Consider the following 26,942-nt stretch of genomic DNA (forward strand, 5'->3'; position numbering starts at 1 on the left):
CCTTATTTTTACAGGATCTATGAATGTACTAAGATGTCATCAAGATCTGTTGGACTCATATTCAGTTAATCTACTATTTCAGTTGATAAATCAGATCTTTGCTTTTTCACTTACTGAGGTTCAGTTACCTTTTGCCTTTTTTTCCTTTTATAATATATCTTTTTATACAGTAATGGAAATATTCACGCCTTGCATTGACTTTCATGGTGATTAAACCTATAGTACCCTCACTGATCGTGAGAATAAAGGGGTCATAGTGCTTTTTCAAAGCCGTATCCCTATCGCAGTGTTTCATCTGCACAGGGGTATTCCTGCAGTGCAGCTACATACAAGTTAATGGGACAGGAGCACAGCTGTTTAGTATAAAACTATAAAGGCCCCGTTACACGCAACGGCATCGCTAACGAGATGTCGTTGGGGTCACGGAATTCGTGACGCACATCCGGCCTCATTAGCGACGTCGTTGCGTGTGACACGTATGAGCGACCGCTAACGATGTCAAATACTCACCAAATCATTGATTGTTGACACGTCGTCCATTTCTCAAATGTTGTTGTTCGTCCAGGACGCAAGGCGTTCATCGTTCCTGAGTCAGCACACATCGCTACGTGTGACACTCCAGGAATGACAAACAACACCGTACCTGCGTCCTCCGGCAACGAGGTGGGCGTGACTTCCATGCGGCTGCTCTCCGCCCCTCCGCTTCAATTGGATGCCTGCCGTGTGACGTCGCTAGGAAGGTAAGTACGTGTAACGGGTACTAGCGATTTTGTATGCCACGGGCAGCGATTTGCCCGTGACGCACAAACGACGGGGTCGGGTGCTTTCACGAGCGACATCGCTAGAGTGTAAAGCCCCCTTTAGACTTGGTGCAAACATTGCATTTTGATCGCGTTTTTTATGTGTTTTTGAGTACAGATTTGTCCCAAAACCTGAAGGGAATCCTGATGCCAGCAAAGTGAACGAGAATCCTGAAGTCTCATGCACACATTCAGTATTTCTCCTTGCAGATTTTCTGCAGAAATAAATCTGTGGCATGTGAATCCTCACAGCATTATTGCTACAGATTATTGATGCCGGGTCAACTTTCAGTTCTGGAAATTAACGTAACATCACCGGATATCAGAGGTTACTGCAGCCATGGATCACATGATGCGGATAGTGCGGACAGCGATAGCGCTGCTCACAGGCTGAATTGACATGTCACATGTGCCCATGATACTTGGGACATGTAACTCATCACATGTCGCACACGCAAGCTGGATTATTCCCACACACATAAAACACTAAAAAGATGTACACAATACCTGCCTGTGCAACCTAGTTGCTTGACACATACAGTGACACTCAAATTAAAAGCATTGTCCAGTAGTCACTCCATGTGACTGCAGACATAGGACTCTTCACATTTGCACATGAGAATTTGCCACAAAGCCCTTCACACAGTATGATGGACTCCACACAAACATCCACATTGTATAATTGCCCATATACAATATAATAGCCCTCTCTAGCCCTCCAAACTGTATAATGGCCTCCCACATAGCCCTTCAAACAGAACAATAGCTCTTCACATAGTCCTCCAAGCAGTAAAATGGCCACCACATAGCCCTTCAATCAGCATAATAGGCCCCATATAGCCCTCCAAATAATGTAATGACCCCCATATTGCGCTACAAATAGTATAATGGCCCCCACATAATCCTTCAAGTATTATAATGGCCCCACACAGCCCTCCAAACAATATATTGGCACCGACATAGCGCTCCAAATAGTACAGTGGTCCCCACATACCTTCAAATAGTATAATGGCCCTCATATAGCCCTTCAAGTAAAATAATGGCCCCTACATAGTCCTTTAAGTATTGTAATGACCCCTATATAACCCTCCAAATAGTATAATTGGCCCCACAAAGCCCTTTAAACAGTATAATGGCCTCCTCCATATACGTATTGATTTAATAAATAAAATAATGCTCACCACTCCCCATTCCTCTGCTACTCTTCTCTCTGCAGCATATGTCCTGAAGTTCAGCAGAGCTGACATGATGCAGTGACGTCATCTTGCCTACTGCTCTGAGACATCAGAGATTCAATGCACAGGTGAACGATTGAGGAGGGAGTAGATGGCTCCCTGTTCCATCATTGGTTTTAACTGTATTGGCATCCAGGATGCCGATACAGTCGAAAGTGCAATACTGGTGCTGGCACCATCCTGACTCACGAGCCCCATAGCGGCCACGTGGCCAATAGCTATTATCAAGTACGCTACTGACCACGGTAAACAATACTGTCGTGGTACCTAACAGCCAACCTAGTAAGCTGAAAATAATCAGGGCTAAAATGACCCTTGTTTGCTTCCGGGCCCTGTGCTCCTGAACCCTCTCCTCCGGTTGTATGTCTGCCTGTAATTTACTGTAAAATGGTAGTGTGCACAGACAGCCACCCCATTTGACACCTCTCCATGTGGGTGCTATGAGTGTGCAGCGAAAATAATCCGAAACCATAAAAAAAAAGTTGATATCAGTGTAAAACTCTTTGTATTAGTCATCCTTGACAGAACAGGTGGTTGGAGAATTTCTTAGTGATTGCATTGCTTATGGGATGATAGACTGCTTAGCTCTCTATACAATCTCTGCACAGAACTAAATCCATTTATATACGGGACAAGAAAAGTCGTCATACACTAATTAGGTCAGATGCTAACCCTTGTCGTTACCAATGACTTCATAAGATCATATTTGCGTTTTTAGCGTTGTGCTTGCCGACGTATACTAAGTGGTGCAATAATATTCTCAAGCTGTCAAGAAATGTTGTAGAAAGTGTAGTAACTATTATAATTGGCACTTGCTGCAAATCTGTCAATTTAGATGTGCTTCATAGTGATAAGCTCTTATTATAATGCAAGCTAAATTTAACCCATAGTCACAGCAATGCGATGTTCAAACCACACTATAACCATGATATATGTAAATGATGCTGCAGTTTAATTGAAATACAGATTACTATGCTAAATATGCCCATATCAGCACATCTTATATCCCATTACTATTACCACCTCCTCCGTTATAACCTCAAATTCTTATAGACAGATGGGTCTATCAAACTACAAACAGAGTCAAGTTCTGTTCGTCAAAATATGCTTCATTACTCTGCGGCACAAAAATTAAATTATCCGTCTATGGCAGGATACCAATATATTATGTATTGTTGCTCGTTGTTTTTTTGTTATCCTTTACCCTATGTTTATTAAATAGGATTTCAGTTTTGAGAAGCCACCAGAAAAGGAACTTGTTTCCAGCCTGCGCCTATAACTCCAAGCATGACTTGACAGTATAATTGTTAAATTTAAAAAAAAGATGTAGAAATAGTTAATTTTAAACATTTATTGAATATTTATAATATCTTATAGCGTAATATGAATATTATTAAAAAAAGAATAAAAAAATCTGCTGCCTTTAAATACATTTTGCTATCTCTTTCCATTGTTCTGAAGTTTTTACATGTGGATTTTATTTTGAATATCCTGTAGAGTCTGTGAAAAGGCTTTTATGTGTAAAACAAGAAATTAAATGTATGCTTTGATTTTGCTCGAACTCCTGCGAATTTGCATATAAATTATACCGGATACATTTGCATAAAACTCTGGCATACTCACAATAAAAGTAACATTAGGGATCTAATTATTTTGTGACGGTCACAGATTGCCACTGAACATAGCTCGGCATTTACGTCTAAGGTCTCAGGTTAGATTCCTGAACTGTAATATGTTCTACTGTCTCGTAATGTCTATATTGTGTGAACTTTGCTAGTTAGTAGGGATGAGCAAAGCCTGAATGGAAAAAGTTGGGGGTTTGTACCGGACACCTAGTGTCTGTGGCTTGAACTCAAATATGGACCTCTCACAGAAGTTTGTGATTGAGTTCAGAGTTTGTTGAAAGGCTGCAGCATAGCAAATTAACAATCTTTCGGCACAGGGACGATGCCTGGACGCTGCTGGGAACAAAATAAATAATAACAAATAAATGATGTTGGGTCTCCTTATTTTTGATAACTAGCCAAGGTAAAGCAAACAGCTGGGGGCTGGTATTATCAGGCTTGGTTATTTGGCCCTTCCCGGCCTAAATATAGCAGCCCTCAGCCACCTCAGAAGTGGCTCATCCATTAGATGCACAACCCACAGCTGCCCAGAAGTGACATATAGTATCTATTAGATGCACCCCCCGCAGCCACCGCAGAAGTGGAGCATCCATTAGATGCACAAATTCTGGTACTTTGCCTGGCTCTTCCCAATTGCCCTGTTGCTGTGCCAATTGGAGTAATATTTTTAGGGCTGATGTCAGTAGTGATTTCACATCTTTAATCTGCACATTTTAAATTTAAATAAATAAAAGGAACAAGCCAGGAGGATGCCAGAGGAGGAATTTTCACAGGACCCTTACTTTATATGGGAAAATCCTGCTGGTTGGCTCCCTTGAAGACCGATCAGTCTTCAAGGGAACCTGTCACCGGGTTTTCTCCATATAAAGTATGGCCATCAACTGTCTGCCCTTATTTCCAGCATTCTAGAAGAAGCCACTTTATCGTTGAAACGTGTGTCGAGGGTCTTCGAGCTCTCCAATGTCTCTAGCCTTCAGCCTTCCTCCAGACAATGTCTTTAGGTATTTAACCGTATACTGTCCACTATTTGGATGACTGTGTTTTTTGCACTGGCTTAGCTGCCACAGTGGAGCTCATTACCTGCTTTCTGCGGGATAGGTAGTATCTGTTCTATTACATATGTGACAGCTTTTGCTATCTGGTAAGCGAGGTTTTCTATCACTTCTGAATAACTGTTATTTACATCTAGCAATCTATACCATTGTTTGCTTGTCTCTGCATAAATATTTATTGTTCTATATATTATTAAAGTTGTTGTTTAACTATTTATTCTGGTCCTCCTATATGGTTCCCTTATTTTGATGAATGTAAACATTCAGCTCACTATTTAGGGTTCCTTGGCTTCTATATTTCATGGGTGGACATTCCCTTTGAGCGGATTTTTGTAGGTTTACCGTATGTCTGTTAAGGAGTAGTCAAGAGATAACTTAGGAATAGCTATAGAATAGTCACAGGCCCTTGCTTCAATGTATACGTAGGTACTTTTCAGGGTTATATACTCTTTAGAGGTGAGACAATGAGGTAGTAAAGAGTTTGCTGAGTGCAGAAAACAGAAGAGTTGGAGAATAGAAATGTTTGTTGTACATACAGTCAGAAATTAAAAAAAACTATTTTATCTGAAGACATTTCACGTGATTTAGAAGAACCTAAATGATAAATCAGGAGGCTGAATGGATTTCTCATTACTGCTGTTTTACATAGGAACTGACAAGCACTTATGTGAATGCAATGGAGTGCGATAATCAGCAATCTGCATTCCATGGCTCATTCACCTGCCTATATCTGTGGCTCGTAGCTCATTCCTCCCCCTTCTGTTACTTTAGACATCTCTCATATCATATTCTTCTTCATGACTTTTCTTTTCAATTCTTTTGCTACAGTATTTATACAGAGAATAAGATGCGTCAGTCCAAATATACATAACAATTACAAATGTATAGGTGATATAGATAGGCTATCAATTCAGCTGTATTATCTAATGGTGTTGCCGCTTGCCTGTCCCTCCTTGGATGTTTCTCCACTTGGGGTTTATGTATCCTCCTTATTCTGACCTTTTGCTTCATCTTATGTTATATTTATTGGTTTAAAATTGTTTTCAATAAATATTCTATTTTTATTCATTCCCAATACTTCTTTGGTGTTTTTTCTCAGTTGCTCTGGCCACACTTTGTTGCATTGTCACTCCTTGGAGCATCTCACCGGATAAGATATTTGGAGGTGCCTATCTCGACAGAAGGCTCCTGACCTGTATTAAAGAGGTTGTTCACTACTCTGCAATAGTAGCCACATCCCTGTAAAACTGATAGGAAAGGTGTTTTAGCACCCCTGAGGTATCAGGTGCCACAAAATGTAACCTAAGGAAACCCAAGCCCTGGAATATCCATGTCAGTCAACACACCAGCATCCTCAGGCCACATACGCAAACCCAATTCTAGACTGGGAGACTGCCTAGCAACAGGTAAAAGGGATGGGCACTTATTGGCTAATTGCCACCAAATCTGTAGGGAGAGACCCAGCAAGGTGAGGGGCGAGTGGTCAGTTGGGAAGTTGGCGGGAGGAAGAAGTGAGAAGTAGTTGAAGAGAGTTGAAAGTGAAGGAGAGAGGAGTGAGAGAGTGAAGTAAAGAAGGAGAAGTGTAACGACCTGAAGTAAGAACGGGACGCTGTAAAGGAGACAAGGACTGTGGAGTAAGGAACCAGGACTCCAGGAACCGTGAGTTACCTGTGGAAGTATAATACTCCAGGGACCGCGAGGCACCTGTGGAAGTCCGGAACCAAGGCTCACAGGACTCAGCAAGGTGGGGTGCAGACCCTAGGACAGCAGAACACTTTATCATCAACTGTTAAATCTGTCAGTTGAGGGGATCTCCAGGGTCCTTCACCACCCAAAGAGTCCAAGGCTGCCTGCAATAGGACCAAGACTGAAACAGGGACTCCCCCAGAAGCTCTAAGCCACGGGAGCCCAATACAAATGAGTGTGCATAGATGACAGCCAACCCAGGTCACAGCTGGCATGGAAAAGAAGGGGAGCGGAAACACCTGAAACTGGCAGCAGCAGGTCCAGGTACTGAGCCAAAAGCAAAAAGGCAAGTTGAAACTGCAATACCGGAGTGGACTGTTTCCTTCTCGCCTCCATACACATACATTGACTGTTCCCTACTATAGCCCCCTCATCATCCACTGCTGGGGCCTAGCCCTGCTTGCGGAGGGCCCAAAACACCTAAGCTGCATTACTCCACCAGCCCCAGCAGGACCCTCCAGTGGCTTCAATAACCTGGCCGCACACTGCATATGGCGTAGACGAAAACTCTCTGAGATCCAGTGATGTCAAGTCAACTTCCAGTTGACTTGACATCACCAAGGCGGCCAAAGTCTTCCTGAGTGACTGGGATGTGGGCGGTGTTTCACCGCTTATTACAGTCCAGCATCCACGTCCAGCATCGTTCCTGCTTGTGGCACTCTGCAGCAAAGAAGGGGGCACGCGACATGCTGCACTGTGATGCTGGGCTGTGATGAGCAGTGAAACTCCACCCACAGCCCAATCACTCATAGAGACTGGGGCCGGCTGCGGTGATGTTAGGGCCAACTGGATGTTGATGTGACATCACCAGATCCCAGAACTCACGGAGCCCGGGAGTCACGTGATGGGGTGAGTGGGCCACAATAGCGCCTCTCAGAGGCAGAATTGGCTGAACAAGGTATTTAGAAAAATCCTTCCCTATCATTTTTATAGGGATGTGGCCATTAGCGCACAGTTGTGAATCACCCCTTTAATTATTTATGGCTCATGAATCTTTATTGATAAACATTAACCTAAAACAACATTTTGGAAACCTGCTGAGTAAGCAGTCATGTATACCATATGGTACCAAATAATTATGGTTTTAGATGAAGTGCCTAATGATAATTATAGATAGGACTGCCATTGAATCCGACATTGCTGTATACAGTTTACTATTTTAGAAGTTACATAAGTGATTGCACCATACAAGCCATACCAAGCATGCTGGGCTGACAGTCAGAGAATACTCACTGCCAGACCCAAAACCTCCATTGAAATATAATGAAAAAGGAGGACAAGGAGTATATGAAGCAATATCAAGTAGTTTTATTAAACAATTGCAAATATTAAAATCAAGAGATGACCAAAAAGATGGGAAGTGGTGGGAAGGCAGACTGGATGATGGTGGTATCAAGAAGCCGGCCGCAAATATTCACTAGTATAAGATATAGATTATACAGGGTTAAAAAAGACAGCGTCAATACTCCAGATAATAGACTAACATCATATATGTATATAACGGGGAAAGCTGAAAAACAACCCAGGAGGAGTATTAGACTAAACTAGTGGGACAGAGCATGTCTAACCTGGGCAATAAAAATCCCAAACATGAAAGGAGTATAACGGGCATGTCTGCAGCAATGCACCGATAAACACAAACCTGTGTAGAAGAGGGCCTGGAAACATGGAATGCTCCAAATCGGCAAAGAAACACCCCCTATGTACGTTTCGCTGTAGTTAATACAGCTTACTCATGGGGACGAAAGTAATTTGTTTGTTGTCATTTTGTTAAATCAATGTTTTCTCTGCTGCAGATCTAACAGTTATACAGATCTTATGAATATGCTGGACTATCTTCAGTGCACCAATAGTCCTGTAATGATAACCTCCTGCTGATTAACCAGTAGTGATTTTATCAAAACTACACTAAGCAGCCCAGTAAATAACACATCGCTGGAATCAGGATCTCTGCTCCTACATTATGCTGCTCTCAGATTAGGTGGCAAAAATCTGGTGGCAGATTCACTTTAATGGAGAGCTATAGGTTATACAGATTATGTGAATAAAACCTGAACATTTCTAAAATAAAACTAAATCAGAACTGCTCTTGGTATATGGGTTAATTGGATAAATTATAATATAACTATAAAATTGCCCTAAAATCACAATTTAGTAGTAATTTCCATAAAAATTCAGGAACAAAAACCAACAAATATAAGTACCGTAAATGCCAAGGCCAATTAATATTGCTCTTAAAGGGTTATACCCTAGGAAGGCTCAGTAGACTAGAAGGACAAACAGATAACTACAGAATTAATATAAATCGAAGGTAAAACATGTTTATGCGAAAACAAAAACCTGCAATATTTTTTATATCACATTCACTGTGCACAATAAATGACAATGCCATTTTATTCTGCAAATCCATATGATCACGATGATGACAATGTTAGGTTTTTTTATATTTTACTTTTTGAGAAAATAAAACACTTATTTTTGAGACTGTATTCTGAAAGCCATGTTTTTTTTTATTTTTTTGGACTGACGGTTTTTGCTTGAGGACTTGTCATTTGCAAGATGAGTTGTATTTTTTCTTAGTACCACTTAGGCATTTATTCTGATAAATAATAACTTAATTAATAACTTCATTAATTTATTAATTTATTTTTTAGGCAAAATTAATAAAAATCGTTTCCATCATTATTTTTTAGCAGCATTACTATGTAGTATAAATGGCATAACTTTGTTTTGTAGGTTAATAAAATTACAGTGATTCCAAATTTATATACCGGTAATTTTACTATATATGTACAATAAAATACCTTTTATGATTTTTTTTTATAGTATTTTATTCAATTTTTGGGGAGGTCAGGTGCCTAAAAACTGGAATTTTCTACCAAGTATTTATAATTTTTGTTTAATGTTTTACATTTTTTTCCCCAATATTAAGGTAATCTAAAAAGAAAAAAGGATGATTCTTTTTATCACTTTTTTATTTTTACAAAACCTTTTAAAAATGTTATATTGTTTTAGATTTTTATATTATTTTAGACTTAACTGAATTCAGTTAATTAATTTAGATTTAGTTGAAAATGTGATCGTCTGATCGCTGAAATAATTAATTGCCAAAATTCTGTATTGCAGTATTAGTCACCCGTCAATAGAAAACTGGCAGAGATATCTGGGGTGGCAGAGGAAGCCCCCTCATCAAACCACCTGGCATGGTCATTATTGACTGGAGCATTAAAGGGAATACCCCTTAAGAACACAGATAAATATCATTTTTGCAATTTCATTTCCTCTTCTTCTTCCAAAAGCCCGAACATTTTTATTTTTTGACCAATATCGCCATATGAAGGTTTTGTTTTGGCAGAACAAGTTCTAGTTTTGAAGGAAACCTTTCATTTTACCTTGCATTGTTTTGAAAACTCATGAGAATAAAATCAAACGGAAGTAAAATGATTAAAAAACCTCAAATTTGTCATAGTTTTATTTTTACAGCATTCATTTTGCAGAAAAAATTAACTAGCACCATGGTTCTTCAAGTCAGTACGATTGTGGCTTTACCAAGTTTATATAATTTATTTTATTGTCATTTTAGGGACTTAAAATCTGAACTTTGTAACAAAAAAAAAAAATTGTGACTGATACCATTTTGGAGTACATACATTTTGCTTCCATTGTATTGCATTTTTTTTGGTGAGATGCCGGGATCAAAAAACATCAGTTCTGGCATTTTGTTTTTTTTTTTCTTTACAGGATTTTTTTCAAGAGTTAAATGGGTCACATGCACACCTTGACTATTGGGTGACTTTTTTACCTTACTGTTTGTAGCCAAAACCAGGAGTGGAACAATCGGAGGAAAAGTATAATAGAAACACGGGCACCACTTCTGTATTTTTTACCCATTCTTGGTTTTGTCTTAGGCTAAGTTCACATTTCCGTTGTTTTGTATCAGTCACATGCGTCGCTTGACGCATGTGACTGATGCGCTGTACAACGGATGACAAAGAACAGAATTCTTTGTCGGACTCCGTTGTGTGCGGGGGGCGGAGCGCAAGAGGGCGGAGTTCGGGGGGAGTGGAGCGGGGCCGTGGCACTGAGGACGTCAGTGCCGCAGGGACTGCAGGACAGGTGTGTGTGTGTGTGTGTGTGTGTGTGTGAGAGAGAGAGAGAGTGTGAGAGTGTGAGAGTGTGAGAGTGAGAGAGTGAGAGAGTGAGAGAGTGTGAGTGTGAGTGAGAGTGTGAGTGAGTGAGTGAGAGAGTGTGTGTGTATACATGCTGAATGCGGGAGGGGGGGAGCCGAGCGGGGGGCGGGGCCAGGCGCTGAGGTTGTCAGTGGCAGTGCTGCGGTCTGCATGGTTGGGACAGGTGAGTGTATGTGTGAGTGAGTGAGTGAGTGAGTGTGTGTGTGTGTGTGTGTGTGTACATGCGGAGTGCGGGAGGGGGCGGAGCTGAGCGGGGGGCGGAGCCGAGCGGGGCCAGATGAGGGTGTAAGTGGCAGTGCTGGTCTGCATGGCTGGGGACAGGCGAGTGTGTGTGTGTGTGTACACACACATGTGCAGAGTGCGGGAGGGGGCGGGGCCGAGCGGGGAAGTGTCGGCCTCCCTGCACACGTAACCAGACAAAATATCGGGTAACAGCAAAGCACCCGATGTTTACCTTGGTTACCTGATATTTACCTTGGTTACGGGCGTACACCGCTTAGCGCTGGCTCCTTGCACCATAACCAGGGTAAATATCGGGTAAACAACCAAAGCTGGTCACGTGTGCAGGGAGCCAGAGAGCATGCGCAGCGAAATCCGACGGATCGCGCTGCTCAAAAAACGTTACAGGCTGCGTTCCTCCCGCCCGGCGGTCAGTCGTTCCACGACTGATCAGTCGGGTGGAGGATGCAACGCAGCATCATCAGTCACAATCCACTGCTCATACAAGTCTATGGGAACAACGGAATCTGCTAAACGGATTCCGTTGTTTACCAGAGCAGCGGATTGTGACTGATACATTTTAGCGGAAATGTGAACTTAGCCTTACAGATACTGAGGTAAAGGCTGGAGTTACACTTGCGTGTTACTCGTGCGAGTATCGGATCACACTGCCCGGACCGGCTGGCTTCTCTTCTGCCAGGCGCGGCTGTTCTGGCACCCTCAATCTGTGCGTTGGAAGACGAGTTGACAGACAGCTTAACTCTTTCCCATCAATGCATTGACTCGGACGCTGGGGGTCCTTTACAACTTTTATTAATGAGATCAGTGTAAAACTACAAGAAATAAATGAAAATACTAAGTACAACATACAACATATCTGAGTTACATAGCATTCCATTTGATACAGGACATGCAGGGTAAATGCACTACATGGCGAATACATATTAGCTAATGACAGGATAATACTTGCAGAACAGACCAACTACATTATAATTTTGATGAGCCCTAACCAGGGGATCATAACTCACCGACTGTGCTATGTAGAGGCAAACATAAGGAGCAGAGATCTGGAGAGATATTCAGCATGCAGAATGTGTGTGTTCATGTAACTGAAATGGCTGCTGAAGAAGAAGAAGGGGCAGAGCCTATGCAAGGTCTGATGGGTAACTACATAAGCCTTGGTAGGACAATTTTCATTGCACAGTAACCAGTGAAACATTAAACTAACTGCAGTAAGACAACATTGTCAACAGATGGCGCTGTTGGATATCACTGGACAAGTGGACAGTATCAATGTCAATTACTAAATGTAATCTTATTACTTGGCATAATAAAATAATTATATGCATTTCTATGAAGGCATGACACTCCCCGTCTGGCATCCGGGGGAATGCCACAAACTTAAACTAGAGCAATAGAATAAGTTCAGATACAGGTCTAAGAAACAGCTTTCCACTTTGCTTGGGAATCTTGATTTCCACTTTCCTGACCTGTCCGTCTTGACTTGGGAAGACCTTGGTTACCAATCCTAGAGGCCACTCGTTCCTTTTAGACTGAGTGTTCTTCACTAGGACGACATTCCCAGGTTTCATGTTGGGTCTACTATCTTGCCATTTGTCTCTTGTCTGTAATGTAGAGAGATATTGTTTTCTCCACTTAGTCCAGAAAAGGTCTGCTAACATTTGAACTCTTTTCCATTGAGATTTGTACAAGTCTTTTGTAGTAAACTCTCCAGAAGTCGGCATACTCACATTAAACTTCTGGGTGAGGAGAGTTGAAGGGGTGAGCAGAGATATGTCATCAGGGTCATTGGATATGGGAACCAGTGGTCTGGCGTTCATTATAGCTACTACCTCGGCCATGAAGGTTGTTAGAGTCTCATGAGTGAGCTTCGAAGAACCAAGTTGCAGAAAGATGGAATCGAGGATTCTGCGAGCGATGCCGATCATGCGCTCCCACACACCTCCCATATGAGATGAGTGCGGTGGGTTAAAGGTCCACGTACAACCTAGTTCTGAAAGACGTCTTTCTACTTGGTTAATGTCCAGATTTGAGGGAATCTTTAGTTCACCACATGCTCCTACAAAGTTAGATCCTCTGTCAGAGCGTATATGCTTTACATGTCCTCTGAGAGAAATGAATCGTCTGAAGGCATTTATGAAGCTAGATGTGTCCATTGTCTCAATGACTTCTATTTGTACGGCTCTAATACTCAAACATGTGAACAAGACGGCCCAGCGCTTGCTGTTTGCATGTCCTCCTCTAGTCTGACGTGTGACAACTGACCAGGGACCAAACACATCGAGGCCCACGTTAGTAAAAGGAGGTTCGGTACTCAAACAGTCTGCTGGTAGGTCTGCCATTTTTTGGGATTGACAAGAACCACGGAGTTTCCTGCAGATGATACATTTGAAGATGACTCTACTCACAAGTCGCTTAACTCCTGTTATCCAGAAACCCGCTTCCCGTAGGGCTCCTTCAGTTATCAAGCGCCCTTGATGTCTAACCTGTGCGTGATAATGCTCAACCAGCAGGAAAGCAACATGGCCGTGAGGAACAATGATTGGAGTACACTCGTCATTTTCAAGCTTTGCATTTGAAATTCGTCCCCCGACTCTCAGCAGTCCTTGAGTATCCACAAACGGGTCCAGTTTTTTAAGGGGACTATCTTTTGGGACACTTCTGTGGTTCCGGAGGGACTCTAGAGTCTGGGTATAAGCTTCATGCTGTACACAACAGATGATTGCGTGTTTGGCTTGCGTGAGCTCTTCCACTGTGTAAGCTTTATGACAACGATGCCAGCCTTTGCATGGAGCTGGTCTCGATTGTCTGTTTTTAAAGGATCTAATGACATGTATCAGGCAAGTCAAGGCTCTGTAGGCCGATCTCCAGGTAGAGAATCTGAGGAAGCGGCTGGAATCAAGGTGCCTGTTGGTGATCGTTGTGCTAAGTGTGGAAACTTGAGGCTGTAGCTCTACATCTGATTCGGGTTCGAAGAGTTCATGTGTATGTGTCTCGTGAGCAGTGGGTACTGGTTGATACAGAAATGCAGGTCCGACTAGCCAGTTAGTGTCTTTGAGGCGTGGTGCCGATACCGCTCTGGTCGCATGGTCTGCAGGATTTTGGTCGGTTGGTATTTTGAATATTTTGTCCATGAAAGCAAAGAAATGTACCTCCATTTCTGGCTTCTTTGAGAAACTTGGCTTTAAGTAGGTAAGGCGCTTTAGTGCCATCTCTTTGTTGTTAGGAAGACAGGGTCTTTGTGGCTTGAATGGTAGTGGAGCCACCCAGCTGTCGTTTTCATCCTTGTGAAATCCTTGATCCATTATCTCTAGGAAGGTCTCATCTTCAATGGAATGGGCTAGTTTATAATCTTCTTTGGTCTTTTGAAAGACAGCGCACCCTAGATGATCTTTGTCTCCGTCGCACAATTCATCCATGGCGTATCTGTCTTTCCCACCATTTAAGTGTGCCGAATTGGTGAGATTCTCCTTCACTAGGAATTTGTTGGGGCAGGGTAGGATAAAGGATGGACGGCCACTCTCCAATGTGTTCGTGTAGAGAGATTGGATGTTGTTCGGCTTGGGAACTTTTCCGAGGCAGACGTCCCCTATAACTACCCATCCTAGATCTAGCTTCTGAGCGTAGGGCGAGTTATGAGGACCGTTTATCTGTTTCCTCACCTTGTGAACTCTGATGATGTCTCTCCCCAGCAAAAGGACCAACTTGGCTTGGGAATTAAGTGCAGGAATGAGATGCGCTATGTTTCTCAAATGGGGATGGTGTAGTGCCGCTTCTGGAGTGGGTATCTCTTCTCTATTGTTCGGGATGGCATTGCACTCGATTAATGTAGGAAGGGGTAAGGATGTCTTCCCATCTAGGGATTCGATTTGATAACCTGTTGCCCTCCTGCCAGATTCTTCACTCACTCCTGTACATGTTTTCAGTGAGTAGGAGCAGCTAAGTCCCTTGATTCCAAAGATGTCAAAGAAAGCTGAGCTGGCGAGTGATCTATTACTCTGGTCGTCGAGTATAGCATAGAGTTTAACCGCTTTTTCTCTGTAGCCCATAGGGTAAACTGTAACCAGACAGATCTTTGAGCAGGATTTGTTAGTGAGACCTTCTCCACAAACTTGAGTGCACTGGGGTGACACTTCAGGAGGTGTACTCTCTGTCTCCTCCCCGCCGTGCTCTGTAAGTCGGTCGATGTGCGTGGAATTCTGTGGGGCTGGTTCTGGGTGTAGAGCTGTGCTGTGCTCTTGACTGTTACACTCCGAACAAGTGATACTGGCATTGCAGTCTCTAGCTAAGTGAGATGTGGATGCACAACATCTGTAACATATGTTGTTTTCTCTGAGGAAGATTCTACGGTCTTTAAGAGATTTTCCTCTAAAACTCCTGCACTGTTGCAGTGGGTGAGGCCTTTTGTGTAGGGGGCACTCTTTGTCTGGGTCAATTGTTAGTGACCCTTCAGGTTCTGTTGTACTGTGGGTCTTGCGTGATGAATCTGTAGCAGACACATTAGTTTTGTGTACAGTGATAGGTGAGCCTCGAGGGTTGCGTACTGGAGCAGGCTTACCTGTTCGTGGGTTGATGAGATCTGCGGTGGAAAGGTCAAAGCTGGGATCATTCCTGATCTTGGCTTGCTGGCGCACAAAATCTACGAAGACATGGAATGGAGGAAACGGCACGTTGTGACGTTGTTTGTAATCTGAACCCCGGTTCAACCATTTCTCTTGCAGACTGTAAGGCAACTTATTCACTATGGGTTTAATACCTCTGGCTGCATCTAGGGACGCGAGGCCTGGCAGGTCTCCTTCAAACTTGGCGACTTGGAGTTCTACCAAGAGGTCGCTCAATTCTCTTAGCATGTGAAAGCTCTTATTAGAGATCTTGGGAAAGTCCTCCAACCTTTTGAAGAGGGATTCTTCTATCCTCTCTGAAGAGCCATAGCACTCATCAAGTCTCTCCCATAACAGGCACAAACCTTTGCTCGGGTGGTTGATGCTGATATCCCTGATGCGTTTTGCATGTTCTGCTGATTCGTTTCCTAGCCACTTGACCAAGAGATCGATCTCTTCATTGGCAGAGATGTCCAGGCCGGCCGTGGCGTTTCTGAAGGAAGCTCTCCACGCTCTGTAACTTTCAGGACGGTCGTTAAACTTTAAAAGACCTTTGGTGAGTAACTCACGGCGTGCGAAGAACTTGAGGAAATCTGGTAGCTCTTGATTTCTGAGAGGGTGGTCCTGATACATGTTGCTATGATGAGGTCCCAGTGAGTTATTGTTGCCATCAAATACGTTGTCGCCATGATAGTCACCATCGGGGTCCTCCATTTTGGGACGGTTCGCTGTGTAATAGGAATCTACAAACTTGGGTGCAGGTGACACTGATGGTGTTAGGTGGACGGAATTACCTTCATGCTTAACATGGGATGTTTGTTGAATGAAGGTTGATGGCTGAATGGCAGGATTAAGTCTCTCTCTTGGAGCTGAATGTAGACGGTCGTCTGATGCGGTATGCTTTAGTACGTAGTCTGAAGTGCGTTGTGAGATATCCCGATTACTGAGTTCGGGTCCGAGCCTTAACCTGAAACTTTTACTGTCGCTGCGTGCTGCTTCTTCTAAAGCCTGTACTTCAGCTTCTGCTGCTGCTGCTTCTGTGTCTACAGCAAGTTTTGCAAGGTCGGCTTCTAGACGTGTTTTTTCTGTCTTTAATTTCAACTCTTGTTCAGCAAAGGCAGCTCTCACTTTGGCGGCTTCCGCCTTCGCCCTGGCGGTGGCAATTGCAGCGCTGCTCACAGACTTCCTTGAAGCTGACGAGCTTACATGGGAGCGTGTTACATAAACTTCAGATCCTCTATCTGACATGGTGTCTGTATGCGGCTTGACTGCTCTCTGATAGAAGTCGGCGTCTATGCTTCAACCCCGTTAATAGCAGTCGTTTTACTGTTCTGGCACCCTCAATCTGTGCGTTGGAAGACGAGTTGACAGACAGCTTAACTCTTTCCCATCAATGCATTGACTCGGACGCTGGGGGTCCTTTACAACTTTTATTAATGAGATCAGTGTAAAACTACAAGAAATAAATGAAAATACTAAGTACAACATACAACATATCTGAGTTACATAGCATTCCATTTGATACAGGACATGCAGGGTAAATGCACTACATGGCGAATACATATTAGCTAATGACAGGATAATACTTGCAGAACAGACCAACTACATTATAATTTTGATGAGCCCTAACCAGGGGATCATAACTCACCGACTGTGCTATGTAGAGGCAAACATAAGGAGCAGAGATCTGGAGAGATATTCAGCATGCAGAATGTGTGTGTTCATGTAACTGAAATGGCTGCTGAAGAAGAAGAAGGGGCAGAGCCTATGCAAGGTCTGATGGGTAACTACATAAGCCTTGGTAGGACAATTTTCATTGCACAGTAACCAGTGAAACATTAAACTAACTGCAGTAAGACAACATTGTCAACAGATGGCGCTGTTGGATATCACTGGACAAGTGGACAGTATCAATGTCAATTACTAAATGTAATCTTATTACTTGGCATAATAAAATAATTATATGCATTTCTATGAAGGCATGACAGCGGCTCCGCTGTATGTATTTCTATGATGCTGACCCGCTCCTGTCAGGAGAGCCGCGGCCGATCCGGGCAGTGCGATCCGATACTTGCACGAGTCACACACAAGTGTGACTCCAGCCAAAAACTCAAATACTGAAGTACAAACTCACCAAAAGCTCATCAGGGGAAAGTAGCTTAAGGCCATGTGCCCACGGGCGCTCGTACCTGCGGATATATTCGCAGATACGGCCGCATGTTTCCCGCAGCTGCCCGCCGGCATCCGCAGCTATTTTTAGCTGCGAGTTTCCAGCGGAATAGCTGCGGGAAACATGCGGACTTTCACGCGATTTACCTGCGGACGTCCCGGCCTCTATCGCCATAGCAGAGGGCCGGGATCTCCGCAAGTAAATCCGCATGAATAATTGACATGCAGTTAGGTGCGGCTGAGGGATCTCCGCAGGAGATTCCGCAGCCGCACTTTCCGCAGCGTGGACACAGACACTCCCCATGTCCCATAGGGTAACATGGGGAGTGCCTGTACATGCTATAACCTGCGGATTTATCTGGAAAATCCAGAAAAATCCGCAGGTTTTCCGCGGCAAACTCCACAGCAAAAAGCTCCCGTGGGCACATGGCCTTAGTGTGCATGCTGAGGATTTACCACGGATTTTACTGCTGTTTTGCCATGGATTTGCTGCAGAAAATGTGTCAACATGGGAAGTGTCTGTACTAGCTAAAACCTGCAGATTTATCTAGAAAATCCAGATAAATCCATAGGTTTTCTGCGGCAAAATCCGCGGGTACATTGTCCCGTGGGCACATAGCCTAAGAGGTTGCATTTTTTTATGCAGCAAAAATACACCAAATACTCATCATGAAAACTTAGCTAAGCTTTTATTTTTGGATATTTAAAATGAGGAAAGGGGGTGGGGGAAGTCAAACTATTTTATTTATATATTTTTAATCTTTTCAAAACTTTTTTTTTTTTTATTTTTCTATTTTTTTTGTCTTTTGAGAGACTTGAAACTGTGACAGTATATTGTACAAGTAATGATCTCCTATGAAGCCTAGCCCGTGGCCAGGCTTCACAGGAGCTTCAAAAAGGGGGAGATGAGGGACCTTCAGAAGGTAGAATCCTCTGCACCCCAAGACCACGCTGTGGAGGGGGAAAGGGGAAGCTATACATATTTGGCTTTGCTATAGACGTTAACAACAGTGGATCATATTTTGCTTTTTTTTTCCTGTAAAATAAAATATTATAATAGAAGAAAAGGCAAAAATATTTAGCCAAATCTAAAACAAAAAAATATTCACTTTAAAATATGTCATTCCAAAGGATGAAATTTTAGGAATTTAGTTATCTAAAAACATTATTTCCAAAATAGATAAATGTGAAAAATTAGCAGAAATAGAAGAAGTTAGGTGAGGGACAGACACTGTATCAAAGCACAGTATGTTTGTTGTGTTGCGTAAAAATACCCCAACATTTCCTGTGATCAAATCATACACATGCAGTTATACACATACATAAGAAATAAAAAGTCACATCTGATAGAATGCAAGAGACAGATTTTTTGTTTTTTTGTGTTCCAAAGGCCAAAATTACTTTTAGGCCACGTTCACACATTCAGTATTTAGTGAGTTTTTTATACCGAAAATCAAGAGTGGGTGAAAAATGCAGAAGCGGTACCTGTGTTTCTATTATACTTTTCCTCTTTTCTACTCCTGATTTTGGCTACAAATACTGACGTAAAATACTGACCAAATATTCAATGTGTGAACTTGGCCTTAATCCAAATTTTAAATAAAAATTTCATACTTACCAAATGGCTATATAGTAAGGTCAATTGATAGTGGTACTAGGAATTATATACTTTATATAGATGGTGCAATAAAGATGGTGGCAAATTTGCACCAAAAACCACATCTGAAACAGGTGCAACATAAAATACCTGTATTTCACTTGTAAAAAAAAAATGCAAACGTGTTAAGAAACAACCGTGTCAAACCACTACGGCTTTCTCATTTGCGGGAATTCATTTGATTTGCATCTCACCTCCACCATACTGTCTATATATACTTCGTGGGCTAAGTTCATATGTAGCGTAAACACTCTGGGTTTTTTGGGTGTTTTTTTTGCGGCAAAAATCTTAGTTTAAAGGGGCTTATCACTACTTGGTCAACCCCTACTCATTGACATTCAACCCCTACCCCTACACCCTTGTTTGCCCCATAAAAATATCAGTCTATACTCCTCTGGTGCGGCCGTGGATCCAGCAATGTCTAAATCTGCGTTCCAGGGGCCCAGGTGACCCCGTAACCAATCAGCGCCTAGTACTGCGCTGACTTCCTACTCAAACATCCAAAGGTGGGGAGAAGGAAGCCGGTGCCTATTGTTCACGGGGGGTCGCCTGTCATAACAATGTCACATGGGCCCCGTGAATACGGATTTAGACATCAGTGGAAACGCATCGATGTGGGTATACGCTTATTTATTTTTACGGGCGCGACCAAGGGGAATGAGTAGGGGTTGTCCAAGTAGTGGACATCCCCTTTGTCCCACTCTCATGCAAAAAAGCGGGACAATTATTTCTCACTTGTCATCCATGTGCTGTCCGTTTTTTTACTCTGCAGCTATTAATCTTTTACGAAACGATTTACACTTTCGCATCTTACAGAATTGTAATGTATCCTTAAAAATTGGGAGCCATACTGATGGTCCATATCGCATCTCATTGTTTTCTTGCTCTGTACTGATTTCAGAGTCAAATTGGAGGATGCCAAATACAGCTGGGAAAAAAAATCACAGATACTCACGGCCTCATTGAATAACATGGGTCCGAGTGCAATCCTTTTTTATCAGATAGCACTCATCCAATTTATATGCTCATGTGAGTGAGCCCTTAGAGTACGATTGCACTAGTATATAATTTGGACAAGTGCACTGCGAGGAAAAAGGAGATTGCACTTGTCTTTGACCCATGTTATTCAATGAGGCTGCACTGCGTTATTTCCTCAGCTGTATTCAGCCTGAGCAATAAATTGCAGCATGCTGCAACTGGATGCGTAAATTGGACGAAACTCACATATTCAAGTCTATGGGTGCCACAAAAAAAAATCGAATGCCACATAGACCGTCCTAGTGGCATCCATTTTTTATGGATACATTACCATTCTGTAGCATGGGACACTGTACATGCTCCTGTAAATGAATGATTGTAAATTAATAATGGCTGCTGAGAAAAAACGGACAGAAGACAGACAGCACATGAACAGCACATAGAGATCAGACGGACAGCAGATGGAGAATACACAGACGACACATGGACAGCATACAGAGAACAGATGGATAGCAGACGCAGACGGACAGCAGACGGAGGGCACACAGAGCACATGCATAGCACACAGAGAGCAGATGGACAGGACACAGACATTGATGGACAGCAGACGGACGGCACATGGAGAGCAGACAGACAGCACACAGACAGCAGGCGGACAGGAGACAGAGAGAGCACACACAGCACATGGACAGCACACAGAGAGCACACACACAGCACATGGACAGCACACAGAGAGCACACAGACAGCACATGGACAACACACAGAGAGCACACAGACAGCACATGGACAACACATGGACAGCACACAGAGCACATGGGTAACAGATGGACAGCACATGGACAGCACACAGAGAGCACACAGACAGCACATGGACAGCACACAGAGAGCACACACACAGCACATGGACAGCACACAGAGAGCACACAGACAGCACATGGACAACACATGGACAGCACACAGAGCACATGGGTAACAGATGGACAGCACATGGACAGCACACAGAGAGCACACAGACAGCACATGGACAACACATGGACAGCACACAGAGCACATGGGTAACAGATGGACAGCACACAGACAGCACATGAACAGCACACAGAGAGCAGATGGACAGCACACAGACAGCACATGGACAACAGATGGACAGCACTTGAACAGCACACGGAGAGCAGATGGACAGCACACAGACAGCACATGAACAGCACACGGAGAGCAGATGGAAAGCACACAGACAGCACATGAACAGCACACGGAGAGCAGATGGACAGCACACAAACAGCACATGAACAGCACACGGAGAGCAGATGGACAGCACACAGACAGCACATGAACAGCACACGGAGAGCAGATGGACAGCACACAGACAGCACATGAACAGCACACGGAGAGCAGATGGACAGCACACAGACAGCACATGGACAGCACACGGAGAGCAGATGAAAAACACACGGACAGCAAACGGAGAGCACGTGGACAGCAGATGGAGAGCACGCAGACAGCACATGGACAGCACACGGAGAGCAGATGAAAAACACACGGACAGCAAACGGAGAGCACGTGGACAGCAGATGGAGAGCACGCAGACAGCACATGGATAGCACACAGAGAGCAGATGTACAGCACACCGACAGCAGATGGAGAGCACACAGACAGCACATTGACAGCACACAGATAACAGATGGATAGCAGATGGAGAGAACATGGACAGCAGATGGAGAGTGCCCAGACAGCAGATGGAGAGCACGCGGACAGCAGATGGAGAGTACGCAGACAGCACATGGAGAGCACACAGAGAGCAGATGTACAGCACACGGACAGCAGACGGAGAGCACACAGACAGCACATTGACAGCACACAGTTAGCAGATGGACAGCACACGGAAAGCAGATGGACAGCACACGGAAAGCAGATGGACAGCAGACGGATAGCAGAAGGAAAGCACACAGACAGGACATGGACAGCACAAAAAGAGCAGATGGACAGCAGACAGACAGCACATGGACAAAAGATGGACAGCACATGGATGCCAAGTGACAAAAAAAAACATCCTTCTCTTCTGGATGAATATATCAGACCAAATTTTTATACTCTAATTTCAGCGTCCCCTAATAGTAGTAAAATGGAGGTGATTTGATGAAAACTCATTACCACTATGTTGAACTGTACGTTTCTGGAGCTTCCCCCGCCCTCCCCCAATGGGCTTCTATGGAGAGCCAGGAAAAATGTAATTGTTTTTTATTGTGAAATCACTACGTTTCTGAAACAACTGCTGAACAACATACAGCAAAAAAAAACAAAAACAAAAAAACCCTGCAGTGTTGTTACACGTGGAAGCATGGCCTAGGTAATCAGCCAAATAAAACAGAGGATTGGGTACAATTGGGTAAGCATACTGGAATTACAACATATGACCACAGCTTCCACAATCCTACTTTTAAGTGGACCTCCTTTCGATAAATTTAATAAAAATAGTAAGTACAGGAAGGATGGGAGGAGGGTAATCACTTTCTGCCGACCATTCCTGACCAGGCAATTGTAAACTCATTTCCTGTGCAATCTCGTTTTCCTTCCATATCCATCTATCTTTCTAGAAGAAAAATAAGAGCAGCACATAGAAATATAAAAAAATGGGTGCAAGGCCTCCAACCAAACCAAAGATCCACTGGCAAACAATATAATAACAAAAAAGCAAGCAGTAGCCCAGGAGAATAAGAAAAAAAGAGGACTTTAATAGCCCATATGGCATGGTGATGTTTCGGTTGTTTCCAACCTTGATCTGTCCATCCCCACAGTGAAACATGAGGAAAATATAGGCAAAAAATTAAATTTATGGGATAAAATAAAAAAAATTGCCATTTGCATATGGATTCACCCTTTTTGCTATAAAGCCCCCCCCAAAATTGCTGGTGTAAGCATTTACCTTCTCAAGTCACATGCTTAATGAAAGAAAGTCCACCTGTGTGCAATATGTGTCCCATGGTCTGTCAGTACACCTTTTCTGAAAAGCCACAGAGGCTGCAACACCATGAAGACCAAGGAGATATCCAAACAAGTCAGAGACAAAGTTGCTGCGAAGCACAAGTCAGAGTTGGGTTCTAAAAAAAATATCTCAATCTCTGATGATCCCCTGGAGCACCATCTCTTTCATTATCATCAAATGGAAAGAACATGGTATCACAACAAACCTGCCAAGAGAGGGCCGCCACCAAAACTCTCAGTCCATGCAAGGAGGGTATTAATCAGAGATGCAGCACAGAATCCAAAAATAATCCTGAAGAAGCTGCAGAGTTCTCAAGCAGAGACTGTAGTATCTGTCTATAAAAACACAATAAGCCATACAACCCACTGAGCTGGCCTTTATAGAAGAGTGGCCATAAAATAGCCTTTACGTACAGCCAAAAATTGGAAGGCTGATTTTGGTTTTACCAAAAGACATGTGGGAGACTCCCCAAATGTATGGAGGAAGGTGCTATGGACAGAAAAGACAAAAATTGTTATTGGTCACCAAGGGAAACCGATGTCTGGCACCAAGTCACACAGCTCATCACCCCAAGAACACCATGCCTACAGTGAAATATGGTGGTGCCAGCATCATGCTGTGGGGATGTTTTTTGGCAGCAGGCAAAGGAAAAATGGTCCAAGTCAAAGGGAAGATGAATGCTGCGAAATACAGGTATATTCTTGAGCAAAACCTTTTCCAGTCTGTCAGTGATTTGAGACTGAGACGGAGATTCACCTTCCAACAAGACAATAACCCAAAGCTACTGGTAAAGCAACACTCCAGTGGTTTAAGGGGAAATGTGTAAATGTATAACCATGTCGTAGTCAAAGCCCAGACCTTAATCCAATGGAGACTCTATAGTCAGACTTTATCCCCTTAATCTGCGGGCAAGTTTCCGTTTTTTTTCCTCTCCTTCTTCTGAGAGCTGTAACATTTTTATTTTTCCGTCAATCTTGCCATATGAGGGCTTGTTTTTTGCAGGAAAAATTGTACTTTTAAACAAAACCATGAGTTTTACCATATAGTGTACTGGAAAATGGCAAACAAAATTGAAGTGCGGAAAAATTGCAAAAAAAGTGTGATTGCACAATTGTTTTGGGGTATTTTATTCACCATGTTCACTATATGGTAACACTGATGTATCAGTGTAATGCCTCAGGTCGGTACAAGTTTGTAGATGCAGAACCTTGGCACTCAAGATCAATGTGAATAGTAGTTTTTATTGTGAAGAACTTGTAGGACCAGCACAAGCACAGACGTTTCGGTCATCAGTGTGCGTGCAGTGGGTCCTCAGAAAGTATAGTAGTGTGACAAGAGACGTTGCTGGGTTGACGTGGTGTTCACCGCTGTCTATGTGGCACTACATGCACACTGATGAAGGTCTTTTGACTTAAACGTCTGTGCTTGTGCTGGTCCTACAAGTTCTTCACAATAAAGAACACTATTCACATTGATCTTGAGTGCCAAGTTTCTACATTTACTTGAGATGGTTTTGGACGCTACTTGTGCACCACCCCAGAAGTGCCATATGTATCAACTCACTAGGTATGAGTTCATAGACACCAAACATGTATATGTTTACTTTTATCTAAGGGGTTAAAAAAATTCAAAAGTTTGTCCACAAAAAGTGGCATACTTTTTGCGCTATTTTCCGCGACTCGTAGCATTCACATTTTTTTGGGATATAGGCATCAGTGATGGCTTATTTTTTGCATCTCGAGCTGATGTTTTTAACTAACATTTTAGCACAGATTCTACTTCTTGATCGCCTGTTATTGCATTTTGCGCAAAATTTGCAAAGACCAAAGAACGTAATTTTGGCGTTTGGAATTTTTTTTGACGCTACGCCTTTTAGTTGATTTTATATTTTGATAAATCGGGCATTTCTTAATGCAGTGATACCAAATGTGTGTATATTTTTATTTTTTTAACGCTTTAATTTTCAATGGGGCAAATAGGGTTTGACTTGAACTTTTAGGTTTTTTTTATTTATATTTCATTTTTTAAAACTTTTTTTTATTTTACTAGTCCCCCTTAGGAAACTATAAGGATTAGCAGTCAGATTGCTCATTCATATCTACTGATCAGAGCTGCACGGCTCAGATCAGCAGAAATGCTTGTTTTCTGTTACAGCATGCGCTCTGCCGTCTGTAACAGGAAGTAAATCATGATAGCGACAGGAGTCATCACATGACCTGTTACGGGGGAACCGGCAGATTAGGACCAGGGAGTATATATCCCAATCGCCAGTCGGGGCCCACCATGCTCCAGATGGTAATGGAGCTACTGGCACCCTGTGGATTAGGCGGAGACTATATAACTGGATGGCTCTGAGATAACCCAGGGAACCGGTCACGTGTGTAGTGACACGTCAGACCGGACGACAACCCAGTTAGCGTTTCTGTGAAATTGGCGCAACCCCGACCACGTGTGCAGGGAACACGTCAGGCCAGATGGTGACCAGGTAGCGTTGACTGAGAAGACCGCTGCGACAGCACCCTGTCGGCCACGTGTGTCAGACACGACAGGCCGAGCGGACCTCCGATTAGCGTTTCTGGTCACTATGCGAATGGCCACGTGTGTAGAGGACACGTCAGGCCAAGAAATCACACCAGTAGCATTGACTGGGAAGCCAGAGGCACAGCAGGTGCGTTGTCCGTGTGCGTAGGTGGCACAATCGGACAGGAGGCACAGCAGCTGCAGCCCAGTTAACTCCACTGGGCTGCACAAGCAGAACTGGACGGCAGGAGGTGGAAGCCCGGTGCCTGACCCTTATGTGCTGAGCCACGGGTGTCTTGGCGTGACAAGCACCGGATGCCTAATCCTACCTACCACTTCCAAACACAGGCTTATGCCACAATAAGGCTCTAACATGGAGGTGTGCTCTGTCTGAGCAAATGTGAAGACTGCGCACCTCCATGTTGTCTCCAGCCCCTTTTATAACCTAGATCCACCCCAAACCCAGGGTGGAACCACCAAGGTCCAATAGCAGAGTGCATATCATCAGCGACATCACCAGCGGCCTATCCGAAACTGCCACGTCATTGATGACCTTATGGCAGCCACGCCCCAAACACTTCACCAGTCATCATCTGACGCCCAATGGTGAGGTGCCAGATCATAGGGGCGGGCCTCTGCGAGCCAGTCTGGAGTGGCCACGTCATTAGGACACCTGACACCCTCTGCCCTATCAGGGCCTGCCACCTCATGGACATGCTCAGTGAGGTCCTTACCGTACCTAGCCTCTGATGCACTAAGTGCCTGAGCATGCTCAGTAGCCTGAACAACAGACTCAGAAATCAGACTATCTACCTGAGCATGCTCAGTAGGCACAGAACTTAGACACAGCACAAAGTCATAGTACCTGTGCAAATAGGCGGTTAGGATTAATTGTGGAAGCATGCTCAGTAGCCTGAACTGAGGACATAGGGCGGCTTTGCACACTACGACATCGCAGGTGCGTAGTCGGTTGGGCCAAATCGAAAGTGACGCACATCCGGCGTCACTTGCGATGTCGTAGTGTGTAAGTCCTAGATCATACGATTAACGAGCGCAAAAGCGTTGTTATCGTATCATCGGTGCATTCTCCGACATTTCCATAATGCCGGTGCAGAGACAGGTACGATGTAGTTCCTCGTTCCTGTGGC

General features: G+C 43.6%; 2 protein-coding genes across 2 annotated transcripts in view; both read right to left on the reverse strand.

Moving 5' to 3' along the window:
* The window catches only part of GRAP2 (GRB2 related adaptor protein 2), a 303,601-nt gene that overhangs the window by 260,449 nt on the left and 16,210 nt on the right, over positions 1-26,942 (reverse strand). The window lies entirely within an intron of this gene.
* On the reverse strand, positions 11,793-17,449 carry LOC142249847 (uncharacterized). The gene is made up of 2 exons (XM_075321780.1): positions 17,138-17,449; positions 11,793-16,942 (listed from the first exon to the last, which is right to left on the reverse strand). The coding sequence occupies exon 2, from the start codon at positions 16,735-16,737 to the stop codon at positions 12,274-12,276; it is 4,464 nt and encodes a 1,487-aa protein (XP_075177895.1). The 5' UTR covers positions 16,738-16,942; positions 17,138-17,449; the 3' UTR covers positions 11,793-12,273.

Source organism: Anomaloglossus baeobatrachus, chromosome 8 (genome assembly GCF_048569485.1).
Source record: "Anomaloglossus baeobatrachus isolate aAnoBae1 chromosome 8, aAnoBae1.hap1, whole genome shotgun sequence".
NCBI classification, from domain to species: domain Eukaryota; kingdom Metazoa; phylum Chordata; class Amphibia; order Anura; family Aromobatidae; genus Anomaloglossus; species Anomaloglossus baeobatrachus.